Source organism: Adiantum capillus-veneris, chromosome 9, assembly GCF_014529385.1.
Source record: "Adiantum capillus-veneris isolate H3 chromosome 9, ASM1452938v2, whole genome shotgun sequence".
NCBI classification, from domain to species: domain Eukaryota; kingdom Viridiplantae; phylum Streptophyta; class Polypodiopsida; order Polypodiales; family Pteridaceae; genus Adiantum; species Adiantum capillus-veneris.
Window position 1 is genome coordinate 125,647,178 of NC_140939.1, and position 16,653 is coordinate 125,663,830.

The 16,653-nt window shown below is 40.7% G+C and overlaps 1 protein-coding gene and 1 pseudogene across 1 annotated transcript in view; both read left to right on the plus strand.

Moving 5' to 3' along the window:
* Positions 1 to 3,926: 3,926 nt before the first annotated feature.
* On the plus strand, positions 3,927 to 4,639 carry LOC147451139 (homocysteine S-methyltransferase 3 pseudogene; annotated as a pseudogene).
* Positions 4,640 to 13,537: 8,898 nt separating this feature from the next.
* Positions 13,538 to 16,653, plus strand: part of HAP6 (ribophorin II (RPN2) family protein) — a 44,885-nt gene continuing 41,769 nt past the window's right edge. Inside the window, exons 1-2 of the mRNA XM_086520104.1 lie at positions 13,538 to 13,675; positions 13,769 to 13,898. Of these exons, the coding sequence (XP_086376230.1) occupies positions 13,657 to 13,675; positions 13,769 to 13,898 (149 nt within the window). The 5' untranslated portion in view covers positions 13,538 to 13,656. The remainder of the gene's footprint in view (positions 13,676 to 13,768; positions 13,899 to 16,653) is intronic.

Genomic DNA, 16,653 nt, shown 5'->3' on the forward strand with positions numbered 1-16,653 from the left:
CGCAGGGCATCATTCAATGCAAGTAAAGACACCTCCAACCCAATGGTAGAGCTGATGCCAAAAGCAACATTGAACTAGCCTAAAAGTCATGAGGGCATCATTTGATGAAACTAGCAACACCTCCAGCCCAGTAGTAGAGCTTGTAATGGAATTAATATTTTAATATTTATTGCAGCTGACAGGTGGAAAAGGCTTGGCCAAGCTAGGCCTAAGTGAACGAAAATATATTTGATGTACATTTTATTATTCAAGTTCTCTTTATGAGATTTGGCCATTTATGACCGGCCGACCAGTTTGTATTCATTTTGACCATTAAAGAAATTTATAAAACAAACACGTGCAAGAGGAAAATGGTCACTCTTGCACAGGGGGAGATTGCACCCAGTGTCTGCGTTATTCTTCTCTCCTCTCCCCTCTTCTCTCTCACCGTGCCAGCATAGCACTCCGCTCTAGGAGGTGCATCTGCACGTGCTCTGAGCGTTGTCTCACTCTCGGTCTCACTCTGTTGGCATACGTCATTGATTTGTGTGTTTAAGGAATGTGCCAGGTATTTAAATATGTCCGCCTATGCGAATATGTTGTGTTATTGAGTATTATGCAGGGCAGCAACGTCAATCAATAATTGCTCCTTCATGTTTGTCTTGGTACGAAAAGGAAGAGTTCTACACCAAGCCTCCACGAGAGAAAACAAACTAAATCTAGAATTAAGTGTATCAAACTTGCATGAAGCATCACGATAATTTTAATTTTTGTGAATCTTGTGAATTACATATAGTAAGCTTTGATCACTATTCGATCCATGGCTAGTGATGCGGTAGAAGAGGTTAAATCTATAGTTATAGGAATTGGGAACCAAAGCAAGGATAGATGTCGAAGAAGACTGTAAGAAAATTCAATTGAGTGATCTTAGCATATAGGGAGTACTCATTTAGAAAACAGTGATCACGTTTCAGTTGCAAGTTGATGAGAAAGGTTTAGTTGATGCCATTAGCAATGGCATCTGGAAGAGATTGCATGCAAGTGCATTCAAAACCCATTACCGGCTACAAGATATTGCGTGTAAAGCTTATGGAGGAGCAGAAGCAGAGGTCCAAGAAGGAGGTGGGTCAAAGTGTTATGAGGAATTTGGATGGGTTGCCGAGGCAATTCCACTCCATCTCAAAGCCCACACTCAATCCCAAAAGAGATTCTAGAAGCGTGGGACCAAGTCCATGTGCACAAGAGCTTGTGCTTTCATTGGTCTTCTGCCTTCCTACAGCAAGTTGCAATCAATCTTGGGACAAGCTCCAGTAGATACAAGGTGAAGTTATCAATCACCATTGTCAAGGCTGCCACTGGCCAACCCAAGAGCCGATATCTCCCTAAAGTACACTGTACAATTTCCTGTGGTCTGCCAACCGCCGCAGGTGGGCACAGCGAGTTAAGCCACAAAGGCATCCGCGACCGTCTCGATCTCTCTCTCCCCATTGTAGTGGGCCGTCAACCTTCCCTCTCCCAGCTTGATCCGCAACCCCCCCCCCCCTTTTTACCCGCCAACCACACCCTCTTCCTCTCCCTCTCAACATCTGCAGTTGCGGTAACCTTCTCTCTCTATTTCACATGTAGCCACACAAATTAACCTTCTTTCTCTCTCTCCCCATTGCAGTCCGTCGTTATCCCTATCTCTCCTTGCCTGACCAACAGCCACACCTTTTTTTGTTTTGCCAGGCAACCGCACTCTCTCCCTCTCCACACTTTGTCCATCACAATCACACACACCAACAAAAGTAGTGGTTCTCTGTGGTGACCTCCCGTCGCATGCTTAGCCGCCATGCAAAGTTGCAAAAGGGTGGCTCCCTCTAGATCTTGGTCACGTCCTCATCCGGTAAACATTGCATTCTCTCTCTGTCTCGATTGTTGGACACACCGCACCCAACGTTACTCTCTCCCTCCTCAGTTGATGGATGCCAACACTCGGCTGCGCATCACCCCGCCGTCATCCAAACTGAGGTCTGCACCCTGCTTTGCTCATGGCACCCACAACCACACACTCACAAAGGGCATACAGGCGGCTAGCTGTCATTTTTTGTCTCTCACACTCTCTCTCTTTGCTGCGGCCGCCACACGCTATCAGCTCTTGTAATGGAAATGGCCTATGAACTTTGAGAGTAGCGGAAGTAGGAAATTAGGTGAAGCACTTTTGTGAGATTACTTTGTGAACATAGCGGGTGAACTTAATTGATGGTAGCAACATAAACATGGTACTTAGTTATCTTGGCATGAACAATACTTTTGCAAGAGAGAGAGTTTAGAGAACATGACAATAGTTGAGGACCGGATTCATACAGAGCCAGTCCCCCCTCCAATAGGCATTTGTATTATAGTTTCTCTCATCAAGAGAGACTTGGTACAATACAATCTTTGTGTTCGTTGTGACCTAAGTGATGCAATGAAGATGGAAAGTTTCATGCTTCACAAGCATAACATAAACTTTGTAGAAAGCATTAACTATCCAAGCCTCAGTCCCAAGGCCTCAAACACCTTCGAAGGTGGAGAGAGCTAACGGGGAATGAGGATACGGAACAGGAAGAAGAAACATTCCATAGGAGAAAGAAATAGTTCCTCACTTATCATTACTCTTCTTGCTAGCATACATAATAGCATAGTAATGAAGATGGAGAAGATGGCAAGCTTAAGAATTGAAGCTTGGTTGGATTTGCATTCCATAGCCAAGAGTGTTGGTGTAGGCTCTCACTTCTCACAAGCTTGGAGAAGGAAGTGGAGTTCCTCAACTTTCACCAAGTGAGAATGATCCACAGAATGAGTGTGTGTGTCTGGTGTATATCCCCCTAGCACCCCCCTTGCTTGCTTGGGGCGAGTTGTGGCTTTTCCACATGCTTCAAGCTCATTGGACCCCTCTCCCCCTAGCCAATCACATGCAACATGCAGTAAAGTACATGGGTAGTCTTTTGACAAGTGTCCTCCTTACCCCTTAGAGAGAGAGAGAGAGCTTAAAAATATCTAGATATTTGTTGGATGGAACTAGAAGCTCATTGGACCCCTCTTTAGCCCAACCAATAGCATTCAAGCACACCACGTGGTTAAGCTTAGGGAGAGTCTGACATGTGTCCCATGTGCCCTTTGAGAAAAAGGGTGCCCTTTGGGTGAGTGGAAGGTTAGGTCAAAGATTCCCCTAACTTTGGGATTTTTATGCATAGGAAGCTTCTCAAGCACCTTGCTCATTAAGTTTGTAGGGTCTCTTTTTTACTCAAGCACCTTACCCCCCATGCATGGGAAGATTCTCAAGCACCTTCCTCATTAAGTATGACAAGTAACTCAAGTACCTTAGTCATCAAGCATGACAAGCACTTTAGGTGGAGTTCCCACCTCAAGCTCAGCCCTAGCTTGCCTAAGGTCAAAGGCAAGTTTAGGTCGGGTTCCCACCTCAAGCTCATCCCTAGCTTGCCTAAGGTCAAAGGACTTTTAACACTAACCATTGGAGGTCTTTAGTGAAGCTAACCCTAAGGTCTTTTAAGCTCCATTAGTTAGCCTGGCTCTTTGACAGACCATCTCTCATTTGGGCCCCTTTACCATTGGCCCCGTGTTGAGATAGATCCATAAGCACATGTTTATATTCTAACCCTTGTTCCCGTTTATTATCCCACATTAAATGATCAATTTAATACGAGAAAATCATTCGGGTTGGTTAGATATCAAATTTAATGACAACTCTTGACCCCATCATATCCTCCTGCCAGCTTTTCTTTTGACAGCCGCCAGTTCTCTCTTTCCCATGCAGCCACAAGTACTCTCTCTCTCTCTCTCTCTCTCTCTCTCTCTCTCTCTCTCTCTCTCTCTCTCTCTCTCTCTCTCTCTCTCTCTCTCTCTCTCTCTCTCTCTCTCTCTCTCTCTCTCTCTCTCTCTCTCTCTCAATGCCTCTGCATCCGATGACTCGCGCTCAACGGTTTCAACAGCTCCTCAAGCAGGCCGGTGGCTGCCTCATCATCGATGGTGGCCTCGCCACGCACCTCAAACACTTGGGCGCTAACATCAATGATCCCCTTTGGGGCGCTCTTTTCCTCTTGAACAATCCCGAGCTTATCAAACAGGTGCATTGGGAGTATCTGGAAGCTGGGGGCTCAAATTATTATCACAACATCTTATCAGGAAACAATTTCAGGCTTTTGCTCGAAGGGATTATCACTTTCTGAAGTTGAGGAATTATTGGGACGAAGTGTTCTGCTTGCTTTGGAGGCAAGGGATTCATTTTGAAAATATCGTCAAGGAGCAATTATTAATGATGTGAAGTGGCAACTACGGTCTGGAGATGACCCTAGAGAAGCTTAAAGACTTTCATTGATACCGTTTACAAATTTTGGTGGAAGCGAAACCTGATCTAATAACTTTTAAGACAACGCCAAAGAGGCTTGAGACTCAGGCTTATGTTAATTTTCTGAGAGAAGAATCCATCAACGTCCCCGCTTGGATTACCTTCAATTCTAAAGATGGAATTAATGTAGTGAGCGGAGACTCTTTTGAGAATGTGTGAAGCTAGCAGCCTCATCACCAGGTATTGTTGCTGTTGGTATTAAATGTACCCCTCCACGATTCATACATCCATGGACTGATTCTTGTCGCAAAGAAGTACCGCTACTTCTAACAGCGCACATTGATGAAGTTCTTCAGCGATCACTGTAATACTTTCCTCAACAACGCGATGTCGGGCATTAACGATGATGATGCTGGCTTTTAATCGTCAGTCTGTCACTTTACTTCATTTTAATTTTGTACCCAAGCATTGGTTTTGATCCACAAGGATTATATTAGTGTAGTCCCATAGGCCTTTTAAAAACAGTTCATATAACATTTCATTTCTCCTTCTCCCCCTTGCCTACTGCATCTGACCCCCCCCCCCCCCCCCCCCCCAATTATGTTTTGGTAATTGAGATCAATAATGTTATATTTTTGACAATTATAACGCTAAATGTAAATAATACATAGAATGTATCACTAAAGACAATACTTACGATATTAATAGAACACATACATCTGGACTTGTATTAAATTGTATATATTCTTCAGCGAGTAAACCATTCATTCTCTATATACGTGATTGTAATGCATATATACATATACATATATATATATATATATATATATATATATATATATATATATATATATATATATAATGCAATTATTGGAGTATGATACAAATATGAAGTAATGTATATATGTTATAAATTGATGACTTGAATCTATATTTTTGTTTATTAATGATTTAATTATGTAGTTGTTTATCATATATCTAGTAAAATATGTTTATTATTTCCAAATATGCTATTTTGAGCAAGCAAACGGTGCTACCCATCTATCCTGAGTGCATTTGGCATGCTATCCATGGCCATTACTTGTGACCACACAAACACACCTACTGTATGAGTGTCTCATTAATGCGCAAACTGCCATCCCTATTTGTGCGATCCTTATTCTTCTATTGCAACTAATTACACATTTACTTCCCTTACTTTTGACTAACAAGGCTCTACCTCGTGTGGTCTGCGTTATTTGACTTTCAAGGCATTATTTAGCCTAATTTATGTAATTTGTACAAGCTCCAGACTCTCATACTACGTACCTAGTACAAGTTTAAAAGAGAAGCTTAAGTTTTGGTCTTGACAGGCATTTTCTTGATGCATAGTATTTTACATACTTTGACGTCTAACTAAAAATGTCTGAAAGACAAGCTAAGGTCAAATCAATTTTATGTTGTTTTCTTTATTTGTTGGACCAATCTACTATTTACAATATGGCTTTTACATGATTTATACTCGTGATATCATGACTAAACACTAGTCAATGCCCTTTAAAAAATTAAAAATAATAATTTTTAGAGTATAAAGCACTTTATAGACAACAATTTGCGATATCAAGCGGATTGCTCCATTTATTCAAACAAAAACAATCGACAAGATATTAATTCCATCTTAGTTTCCAATTGATCCAAAGCTAATCATTGTAAATGACTTTTGCTAGTTATAGTTGTCTCCTACTTGTACCTCTCTCCCCACACAAAAACTGGTACATATCTCAGATGCAGTACATCATCCAGAGTCTAGTGATTTACAGAGAGCAAACAGGTAAGTTCTCTCCGCATTTTTCATTTTTTGATTTTGAAAAATCTTCTCAAAAACACAAGTAATCATACACTAATAGCACTCTCTCAAATTTTATGATACTCATAGTCCTACACATATCTACTAATACCATTCCACATAGAACAACGCGATTACATAAATTCAACAAATTTGGCTTACTTATCAGCTTGATTACCATCTATTTTTTGAAAGAAGGCATGGCTCTTTTACTTACATGCATTCTCTAACATTGTGCCAATACCTGTATTAAATGAAATTGCTATTGCGATCATTTCACATTGAGCTATGCAGCTACTCACATGAGCCGAGGTGCTTTCCACTAACAAATAACAATTTGTCAGTACTTGGTTACTCAACCTTACTCCAATGTGGTGTGAAACAGGTAGTATATTTTTTTATGTTTTTATGCCCGGTCTACTCCATTGGTCACATGCACACAGACTTGCCGATTTAGGCAGTGGGTCAATGCTCATCTTGGTGTAGATTCACCAATTTAGGCAACACCACTTGTCTGTGCAGATCCGCCGATTTAGGCAGCACCACAACAAACTACAAATTCACAATTTTTTTAACACTACCAAATGCAGATTCACCGGTTTAGGCAGCATTAGCGCAGATCCGCCGATTGGTGTAGATTCGTCGATTTAGGTAACGCCGATAACAGAATCCTGCTGTAGTGGCTGGCCACCACTGTCCTTAGCATGCTTTTGTTCCCGGGTTTACAAATTGAAGGATATTTGGATTTACGCTTGGTATATGTTGGTAGATATTTGGATTTGGATTTTGATTTGAAATTGGATTTGGAATGGGATATCTGATGATCTTCTGTCGCGACAGTTCTTGTGCAATTATACATGAGATTGATTGGCATTGATTTATTGAATGATGAGTGTCACCAATGATATCCAGATTCATCAGGATATGACATATATTACTTATTCTAATGGTATGGGACACTAGAATAGGCAGTATGTGGGTGACGGCAACCATAACCAATGTTATTTAATTTTATGAATTTTTATTTTACTTTGTGCCATTTTTGACACAGATTTCTAATCATTGTTTTCGACAAGTTTTTGTTTGCAGATTCTTATCCTCGCAACTGAGGACATTTGCTTTCCAACGGAGAGGTATGTAATGGAATTAATATTTTAATATTTATTGCAACTGACAGGTGGAAAAGGCTTGACCAGGCTAGGCCTAAGTGAACGGAAATATATTTGATGTACATTTTATTATTCAAGTGCTCTTTATGAGCTTTGGCCATTTATGATCGACCGACCAGTTTGTATTCAATTTGACCATTCAAGAAATCTATAAAACAAATACATGCAAGAGGAAAATGGTCACTCTTGCACGGGGGGAGATTGCACCCAGTGTCTGCGTTATTCTTCTCTCCTCTCCCCTCTTCTCTCTCGCCGTGCCAACGTAGCACTCTGCACTAGGAGGTGCATCTGCACGTGCTCTATGCGTTGTCTCGCTGTCGGTTTCGCTCTGTTCGCATACGGCATTGGTTTGTGTGCTTGTGGATGTGCCAGGTATGCAGATTTGTCCACCTATGCGAATATATTGTGTTATTTTAAGTATTTTGCAAGGCAGCCACGTTCTCCACCTATAGCAGAGCTGATGCTGAAAGCAACACCAAACTAGCCTAAAAGTCAGGGCATCATTCAATGAAACTAATGACACCTCCAACCCAGTAGTAGAGTTGATGCCAAAAGCAACACTGAACTAGCCTAAAAGCATATTACACACAAAACATAAAAAGCAGCCTTTTAGCTTGCACAACAACACTCCCAATCCAATAATAGAGCTGATATCGACGATAAGACTAATAGAACTACCTATAAATCGAACGTAGCCAACCATGTCCAACAACGACACTTTCGGTCCAAAATAGAATCGATGCACAAGTGAACACGCTTGACACATTGTAAAACAGTGTCTGTTGGTCTAGCATTTCACAACGACACTTCCGGTCCAATAATAAGACCGATGCCGTCTACCTGAAAAGAAAAACTTGCATATTATTAAACTAATAGAACTACTTGTAAATTGAACATAACCAACCATGTCCAACAACGACACTTTCGATCCAAAATAGAACTGATGCCGAAGTGAACATGATCGGCATGTTGTAAAAGAGTACTTACTGGTCTAGCATTTCACAACAACACTTCCGATCCAATAATAGGACCAATGCCAACGTGAAAAGCAAGACCAACATACTATTAAATCTACAAAAAAGAGTGATAAAATAAAAAGGTATACCTACTTCAATACAAAGAAAATAAAGAACTTATGAGATTAAGCTAGGATTTATACCAAATTTTTTGTCTTTGCTTTGGAGGGCTTTCTAAAATTCCGTCTTGCTTGTGAGGATACCTGGGAAGCTCAGAGGTGGACGGCAAGGAAATTATGAAGGAAATGGGGGCCTCTAGGGGCCCTATATATAGATACCTCAGGGGCCAGCCGGGCCCGCTAGGCGCACAGCCCGCAGGCTGGCTATGTCGCCCGACGGGCTATAGCGCTGTACCGGCGGACAAATCTCATCGGACCTCCAGGTCCCTTTCAAGTAAGCATGCCATTTGTATGAATGTGAAGACTTGTGAATTGAGAATTAATAGTGAGATAATAATAAAAAACACATGATCACGTGAATATGAAATCCCTACAATCCATCCTTGTGCTTGGGCTATATTTGTCAAGATTCACTCAAGCTCTTAAGTTCCATTGCTGACGGCTTATCAAATCATTCCCACTTAGTAAACGTATAACCTAATGAACACGAGGTTTTACAGTTAAAGGTTCATCTATTAAATCATCAAGGTCTCCTTAGACAACATCCGTATCCATCCAAACCTGCTAGTCTTACCACCAAACATATTTGACATTGACCTCGACACAAGCAAAGACCATATGCATATTTCACTTTCAGTTTTTCTAGAGTGACAATGGCAATTAGCAAAGCTTATCATCGACCTTAACTAGGCCATTGACAAAAGGGTGCTCGTGCATGAGGCTACATTGAAAGCAGAGGAACGACACTTGCATGATGGTGATGGTAAACATGATAACAAAAGTGTGCGAGACAATCATCACGATGGCAGAAACCAGGTTAGACGATAACGAAGATCTAGGTAGTCATGAATGACATCTTGGGAGGACCTTCAAGCAAGGGTCTTGCCTCACCCTTCACATAAATTTATTTATAAATAATAAATTAAACACACACACACACATGACCATTAACTGCAATCAGTCTTTTGTTCACTACAAAATAATGCTATTAAAATCCACCTTTTTTCATGATTGGATTTGGAAATAGTTAGTGATGCTCTTGATCCTTGCATTGATAATAATTATCATTTTTCTCCTTTTACATTATCTTTTGGTTCCATCATACGGTACTGAAATTGTTATTGCATATTGCTTGATACAGCCTCATTTCTTTACTTCTCTATGACATATCTGCTATTGTTTTTACTGCTTCCTTGTGGATAGCTAGCTTTTAGTGTAGGAAAATGCATCCTACTCTAGAATTTGATATCAAAAACCTTTTGTATCCTGAGCTCTTCCTTAGCATATCCGAATAGTGGTCATTACTCATCATATGTTTGCATGTTTCCTAAGCTTGGTTATCCTTTATAGATTAGCTCATGGTTATCAATATTAGGACTCTTTACCAAGTATAACGTAATGTAATTACAAGTCCTATTTAGGGATGTGCTTTCTAACATTTGTCTAAAACCAAGCACCATGATTACTTTTTCATTCAAGTTATTGTTTGAGCTTAGTAACACTTTGATCAATACTTGATATCTATTAAATGTTCAACTTTGCGAACCATTCTGCATATCTAATTAGCTTTTATGTTATCGGCTCGTGTGTACTCAAATTTTCTACTTTCATTATTTATTTTACTAGAAAATCACCACCACTTCTCACCAATTTTGTCACTACAAAATTTCATAGTGTTAATATATTTAATACGTAAGTAAAATTATGGTTAAATCATGTGTAAGTATTTTCCTACTCAAACAATGCATATTCTAAATGACCTTTCTTTTACAAAGTCACTTAGCTTGCTTATCAGTTTGATTACTAGCTCTTTCTTCAGAGAACCTTTAGATACGTAATTTCTCATTGTATTCTATTTATATACATCTAATGATAGCATTGAAATTTTCTTTGATGAGTCAATTCTCTCTATAAGCCCAAATGCCATATATAATGCACCATCTTATTATTTATTCTATTTCCTTCAACTTAACATCCCCACATTATACACCACCTTCTATAACATCTTTTTATACGACAATCCCCCAATTTAATACACTCGTTTAAAAAATGCTCATTTTATTTAAGTTACATTCCTTGCAGATGTACCTAATAGAACACACCCATGCAGTTTTGCAACAAAGACGAACATCGCCGACTTAGGCATGGCTCTTTTACTTACTTGCGTTATCTTACAAGCTATCAAATCAACAGTTTCTAACATTGTGGCTATACCTGCATTGAATGAAATTGCTATTGAGATCATTTGACATTAAGATATGCAGCTAACACGAGCTCATGTACTTTGGATTAGTGAGAAATAGTTTGTAAGTACTTTGCTACTCAACTATACTCCAATGTGGTGTCAAACAGGTAGTAAATGTTTTTCTATTTTATGGCTTGCCTAGTCCATTAGTCATATGCACACAGATTAGTCGATTTAGGCATTGTGTAAATGCTCATCTTGGTGTAGATTCGTTGATTTATGCAACACCAGTTATTCGTGCAGATTCGCCAATTTAGCCAGCACAAGTGCATATTCCTCGATTTAGGCAGCACACTGATAAAAAAAAAATCATTAGTTTAAACAATATCAAGTGCATATCCGTTGGTTTGAGTAGCACAAGTGCAAATTCACCGATTTAGTCAGCACGATTGATTGGTGTAGATTTGTGAATGTAGGCAACATCAATTCCAAAATCATGTTGCAATGGCTGGCCACCATTGATCCTAAGTAATGATTTGCAAATTCTTAACTTAGCAACTGAGGACGATTGCTTTGCAAATGGAGAGGTATGTAATGGGATTTATTTATGATGCACTAACAATTACTTATTGCAGATGATAGATGGAAAAGCACGACCAGTTTATAGACGATGAGATATGTTAGCACTTATGGATATTTCATTTTTAAAGTGGTATTTATGAGCAACAATCAATTTATGTCCGAGTGGATAATTTGCAATCACTTTTGAGCTTTTATCAACATATAAATAAATACGTGCAAGAGGAAAATGCTCACTCTTGCACGGGGGGAGATTGCACCTAGTGTATGCGTTATACTTCTTTCCTCTCTTGTCGTGCCACTATAGCACTCTGCTCTAGGAGGTGCACCTGCACATGCTTTCATGCTCTCTCTCACTGCCTATCTCTCTCTAATTAGTCTTGTTGTGGATTATGTGTTTGTGCGACTCGCCAGGTATGTAGATCGATTTGATTTTATTGGTTGTATCATGCTATTATTATATATTTGCAGGCCCTTTGTGCTCACCGTCTGTGGTAGATGTTGTTCAAGCTCATGGATTGATTAGAGATATAAAAACCATCTCTCATTCTCAAGGGATCAATTTGTCAAACTCAATACGTGACTAATAAACCATGTGATCGTGCAATGTAATCGGAGGACTTATAAGAAAGTCAATGGAATTACTATGGATTGGCGTGCACACCCACTTGGTGCAACTTATATCTACATGCTATGGAGTATAACTCTATCATAAGACTCTTGTAGGATCCATCACAAAGACCAAGGCTCCAATCTCAAATACCCTGTAAAATACTTAGGTGATATTTTCTCGCCGGGGGGGGGGGGATGGATATTTTGTGGATTAACAACAAATGTTCTTGCTTTTTCCTACAACAACACCCCATCTACCATGATTTCATCGTCATTGATGAAAGTGCTATTGCCTTCAAAGGAGAAGTGGGCGTACAAGAAACCTTATAAGCATGAAACTCATCGTGCATATTGATCAAGTCCTCAAGACAAGGATAAGCATTTGTACGTGCTCCAATAACTAAATCAATTCATAGGAGCAGTAATTGTTGTACAAGTTGGGCACAAAAGTAATCCTATCCCATATCAAACCGATTTCATTTGCCAATTATTCACTCTGAAAACTAGGTTGGATAAAAAATCACTAGAGAGTCTTGATGGTGAGCACTAGGTCACTCATAGGGGCCTACTACCCAAACTCTTTCAAATAATCTAGTGTGGGTTTGGATAGAGGGTGATAGATAGAACCTGTTACTTGTAAGAAGACCATGGGAACATGCCCTACTTTCTAAATATAATCCATGACTTGAACAATCTATTTGACTTGTGTGCATATGATGGTACTAATTTAGTTATATTACACTCCCCTTTTACATGCTTCCACTATCTCATATAAAAGCAATGATTTGCATAAATGGGGATTTTAACTTCCAACTCACCAAGGCGGGTAGACCATTCCTCTCTTATTGATCTCCTCATCTCCCCACTACTCTCACCTGCACATGACATAATCAACATGGACCCACCTATCTAATTCTTCACGAAGGCGATGGTTGTAAACCAAGAGACTCGGCAATTAGAGGACTTCCTCATGGGACCATATCTCTCTGGCAATAAACAAATGGACATAGCATGTCAAGTTAATTATTTCTTTTTGCACAATGGATGTTGATGACATTGATAACAAGTGTCTAGGGAAGATGACACCTACAATCCATGTTTCAATTACAAACCGTCTTTGTTGCACGATAGATGCAAGTAACATTCTCGAGGCTTTTCACATGTTTTGGTCAAAGAATTGTATATTCCTCTTCTTGCCTACATATTTTTTGTAGCTATGAAGCCTATATACCTTAGTTTCTAATAGCAAAAGTTATTCCATTATTCTTTGTTCAAAATTGCTCCCCTGTACATATTGCTAGATGCAATGGTGTTTAATTGTCTAATTAAGTAGCATACACACACAAACACACAGAGCACAGTGTAGTTGCTTTCTATCTTTATTCTCACTCTATCTTTCTCAGAGCTGAATAGACAGAGTGGCCTCACTGCCTCTCTCTTTCTCCCTCTCTTGCTCTAAATGTAGACGGTTCCATCCCCGCCTCCCCGCTCCCACAAAATGGCCATGACACAACGTGATAGGTGGCACTTCCGCTCTAGATCCCGACGTTCAACTTCCTATTTGTTCGGCTCTCGAGTCCCCACGCAGATGGTAGCTGGTTGTTTGCCGTAGGCGAGCTCTACATCTCTGCTTGCCATTTGGCGACCTTGAAAAAGGCTTGCCATTATAGATCAGATCCATTGATATATAGATACATCACTAAAGCCTTTGGCCAAAAAAATGAAGTTCGCCATGATAGAGCTCACTCAAGCCTTTGAAATGAAGAGGGACATAAAATGTCGTAGTAGAGGTTTAGAATGTACTTCTCGACTTTGTTATAGAACCTCACAAGGAAAGGCGCAATGGCCTTCATCAGAAACGGTGAGCTTCTATTGTAGTCGGCAGCGTTGTTCAGATTTGCATTTTGCAGATCTGTGCGTGCTGGAGCTGATTGCTACACTATGTCTTCTTCAGGGGGCCTACTCGTCCTGCTGGTTGCTATGGTGTTCTGCATCTCTGCTGCTGCGAATCCTCACGCGCTCTCAAAGGACGAGAAAAATCTGGCCACCCAGCTTCTGATTAAAGCAGGGGGATCTGTCAGCGGGTAAGTCTGCCAAGCACGGTCTTTTGCATCCCACATTAAGCTAGTGCTTTCACCTCACACCTACTCGTGCTGACTGAATGACTGGTTAAATATTGTGTGCCTTTGTGCTTCTGAAAGTTGGACAAGTTAGCATCTTGATCTCCTGATTTTTGGTAGGGTTTTACTTGAGTAATTTCCTTCTGTGCGCACAACTAGGCCCTTGTACATCCTGTAAAAAGGGCAATTGTGGGTGCTGGATATTTTGTAGTACCCTCAAAACTACATTATTGCGACAATAACAAGAGGATGGGACATCGAAGTGCTTTGGTGAGTCATGGCATGCTTGAAAAAACACTTATTGTGGGCAAGTTATAAGTGACAAGCTGAAGCAAGTGGACCATGAGATTTAAGATGATGTAGCTGGTCAACTTTCGAATGGCAGCAATAGTAGTAATTACAGAACTCAAATCCAAATGTTCTCAATTTTTAAAGTACAAAGGAACTACAAACATATCCTTTTTGGGGCACCGTGCAGAGATATGTCCTTGTTCTCCACACTTTTCCGCTTTGAAATATTCATCTCTCTGGGCTTCTCTCAATCGAGATCGTGTATCTCTCTGTCGTCTGCTTTTGTTTGGACTTGTTGAAGGTTCATCTGGTGGGTAAGTCAAGCTGTCCAAATGCGTAGCGAATCCCCGCTTAGCATGTCCCATCAATTGGTGTATGGACTCATACTTCTGCTCAAGACAATAGTCTCAGATCTCTTTGGGAATTTCTTAGTAAAACCGCTCAATTTGTTGCTTGAAACTGATCTTCTTAAAGGATGAAGCAGTTAAGAAAACATCCCAAAATCTCTCACAGTAAGTATCCAAGGGTTTTGGCTTGACCATCCGAAGATGGTTCTAGTTAGTAATTACGTCCCGTTCATATTCTTGAGTGAGCCACGCGAGATAAAGAGTCTCTTAAACTTTAGCCACTTTGTCGGTGCTTCTTTTCTTAACAAAAGAGTGGACCACCATGTCCGTGCATTGCCTTTCAACAAGGATGCTGCCCGTCTAATCTTGGAGTGCTTTGTATAGCGGCCTCCAGAAAATGCTATGTCAAACTGTTGGATAAAGGCTAAAGCCTTGGGAGCATCTTGAAATCCTGAAAAGTATTCAAATTTTATTGCCTTGTCCACCCTCTTTGAATTCCTTGGCCTTTTTGCCCTCGTCGTCGAGAAAATCATACTAATTGGCTCTGTAAAAGTGTTTCCTTTTTGAATAAAACGTATGGTCCTTTCGTCGTTTCTTACCCTTTCTGTCCTCATAACTCGAGTTAGAAGAGGATGAGTTGTCCGAGCTGTCAGAAGAAGAGATGAGGACGATGTAACGAACTGTTGACGTGTCGACCTACTGAAGAACGGAGCTACCAGCCGAGGGGCCTAAACCCTAGAAGAAGCAGAAGCAATAGAAGAAGTAGCAACAGATTTTTCGGAAATTTCACCGATTGCTGACGTGGCAGAACTGTACGGATTTCCGCTTTTCACGTTGGTAGTGCTAACGTGGTAGAATTGTATGGATTTCTGCGTTTTGCGTTGGCTGATGACGTGGCAGGCTGTACGGATTTTCATAAATTACGCTGGCAACTTTTGGACCAGAAGCTTTTGAGTTTTAAAGGCTTTTCACTGTAACTGCTTTTTAGGCCAAGGGCCTTTAAATATGAGGTTGGGGCTCATTCTTTGGCATGCTTACTGGAGAAGTTGAAGAGTCTGGAGTTCCGGCTTGTATTGTGTTGATGCAATATAAAGAAATACTGAAATGGGCGCCAAGGTTTGGGCCAATACTCTCTGGGGTGGAATTCCACCACTCTGTGTCGCGTGTCGTCTCTCTCTCTCTCTTTTAGTTCAGTTGTTATTGAAGTGCTAAAAGTCTGTTGAGTCTGCTCTTTTCTATTGACACCTGGTGCCCGTCTTGTGACAGTGGTATCAGAGCATCAGGCGTGTGCTTTTCTGAAAGCATACCGGTTCCACAAAAGAGCAGACAGAGCAAACCAGAGACTTCTGGAATTTGTTTGAGGTATCTTCGCCCTCCAACCCTGACTTATTAGCAAACAAGATACTTCTGGAATTTATTCGAGGTATCTTCGCTCTCTAACCCGGACTTATTAGCCACTCCCACCGTTACTTCATCGCGCATGGGGCACGTTCCCGTCTTCACCGCTCGTGTCTTACATGGCATAAGCTATTAAGATCACTTGCAAGAGAAACTACGTCGGAATATCAAGAGTTCCGATCTGGACGAACGAAGAAGCTAACTCCTTGATCAGAAGAGCCGAAAGGAGAAGCTAACTCCTTGATCAAAAGAGCCCAAAGGGGAAGCTAACTCCTTAACAAAAGGAGCAAACTGAATGTCCCTCGGAATGACCCTCGGTGATTTTTTTGAGCTAACTTGAGTTGTTTTGCAGATATGCTGTAATCGGGGACGATTACTCTCTTTCAAGAAGGGGAGATGTAACGAACTGTTGACGTGTCGACCTACTGAAGAACGGAGCTACTGGTCGAGGGGCCTAAACCCTAGAAGAAGCAGAAGCAACAGAAGAAGCGGCAACAGATTTCCGGAAATTTCGCTGACTGTTGACGTGGTAGAACTGTACGGATTTCCGCTTTTCACGCTGGCAATGCTGACGTGGCAGAACTGTACGGATTTCCGCGTTTTGCGTTGGTTGATGACGTGGCAGGCTGTACGGATTTCAGTAAATTCTGCTGACAGCTTTTTGGCATTGTTTTTGGACCGTA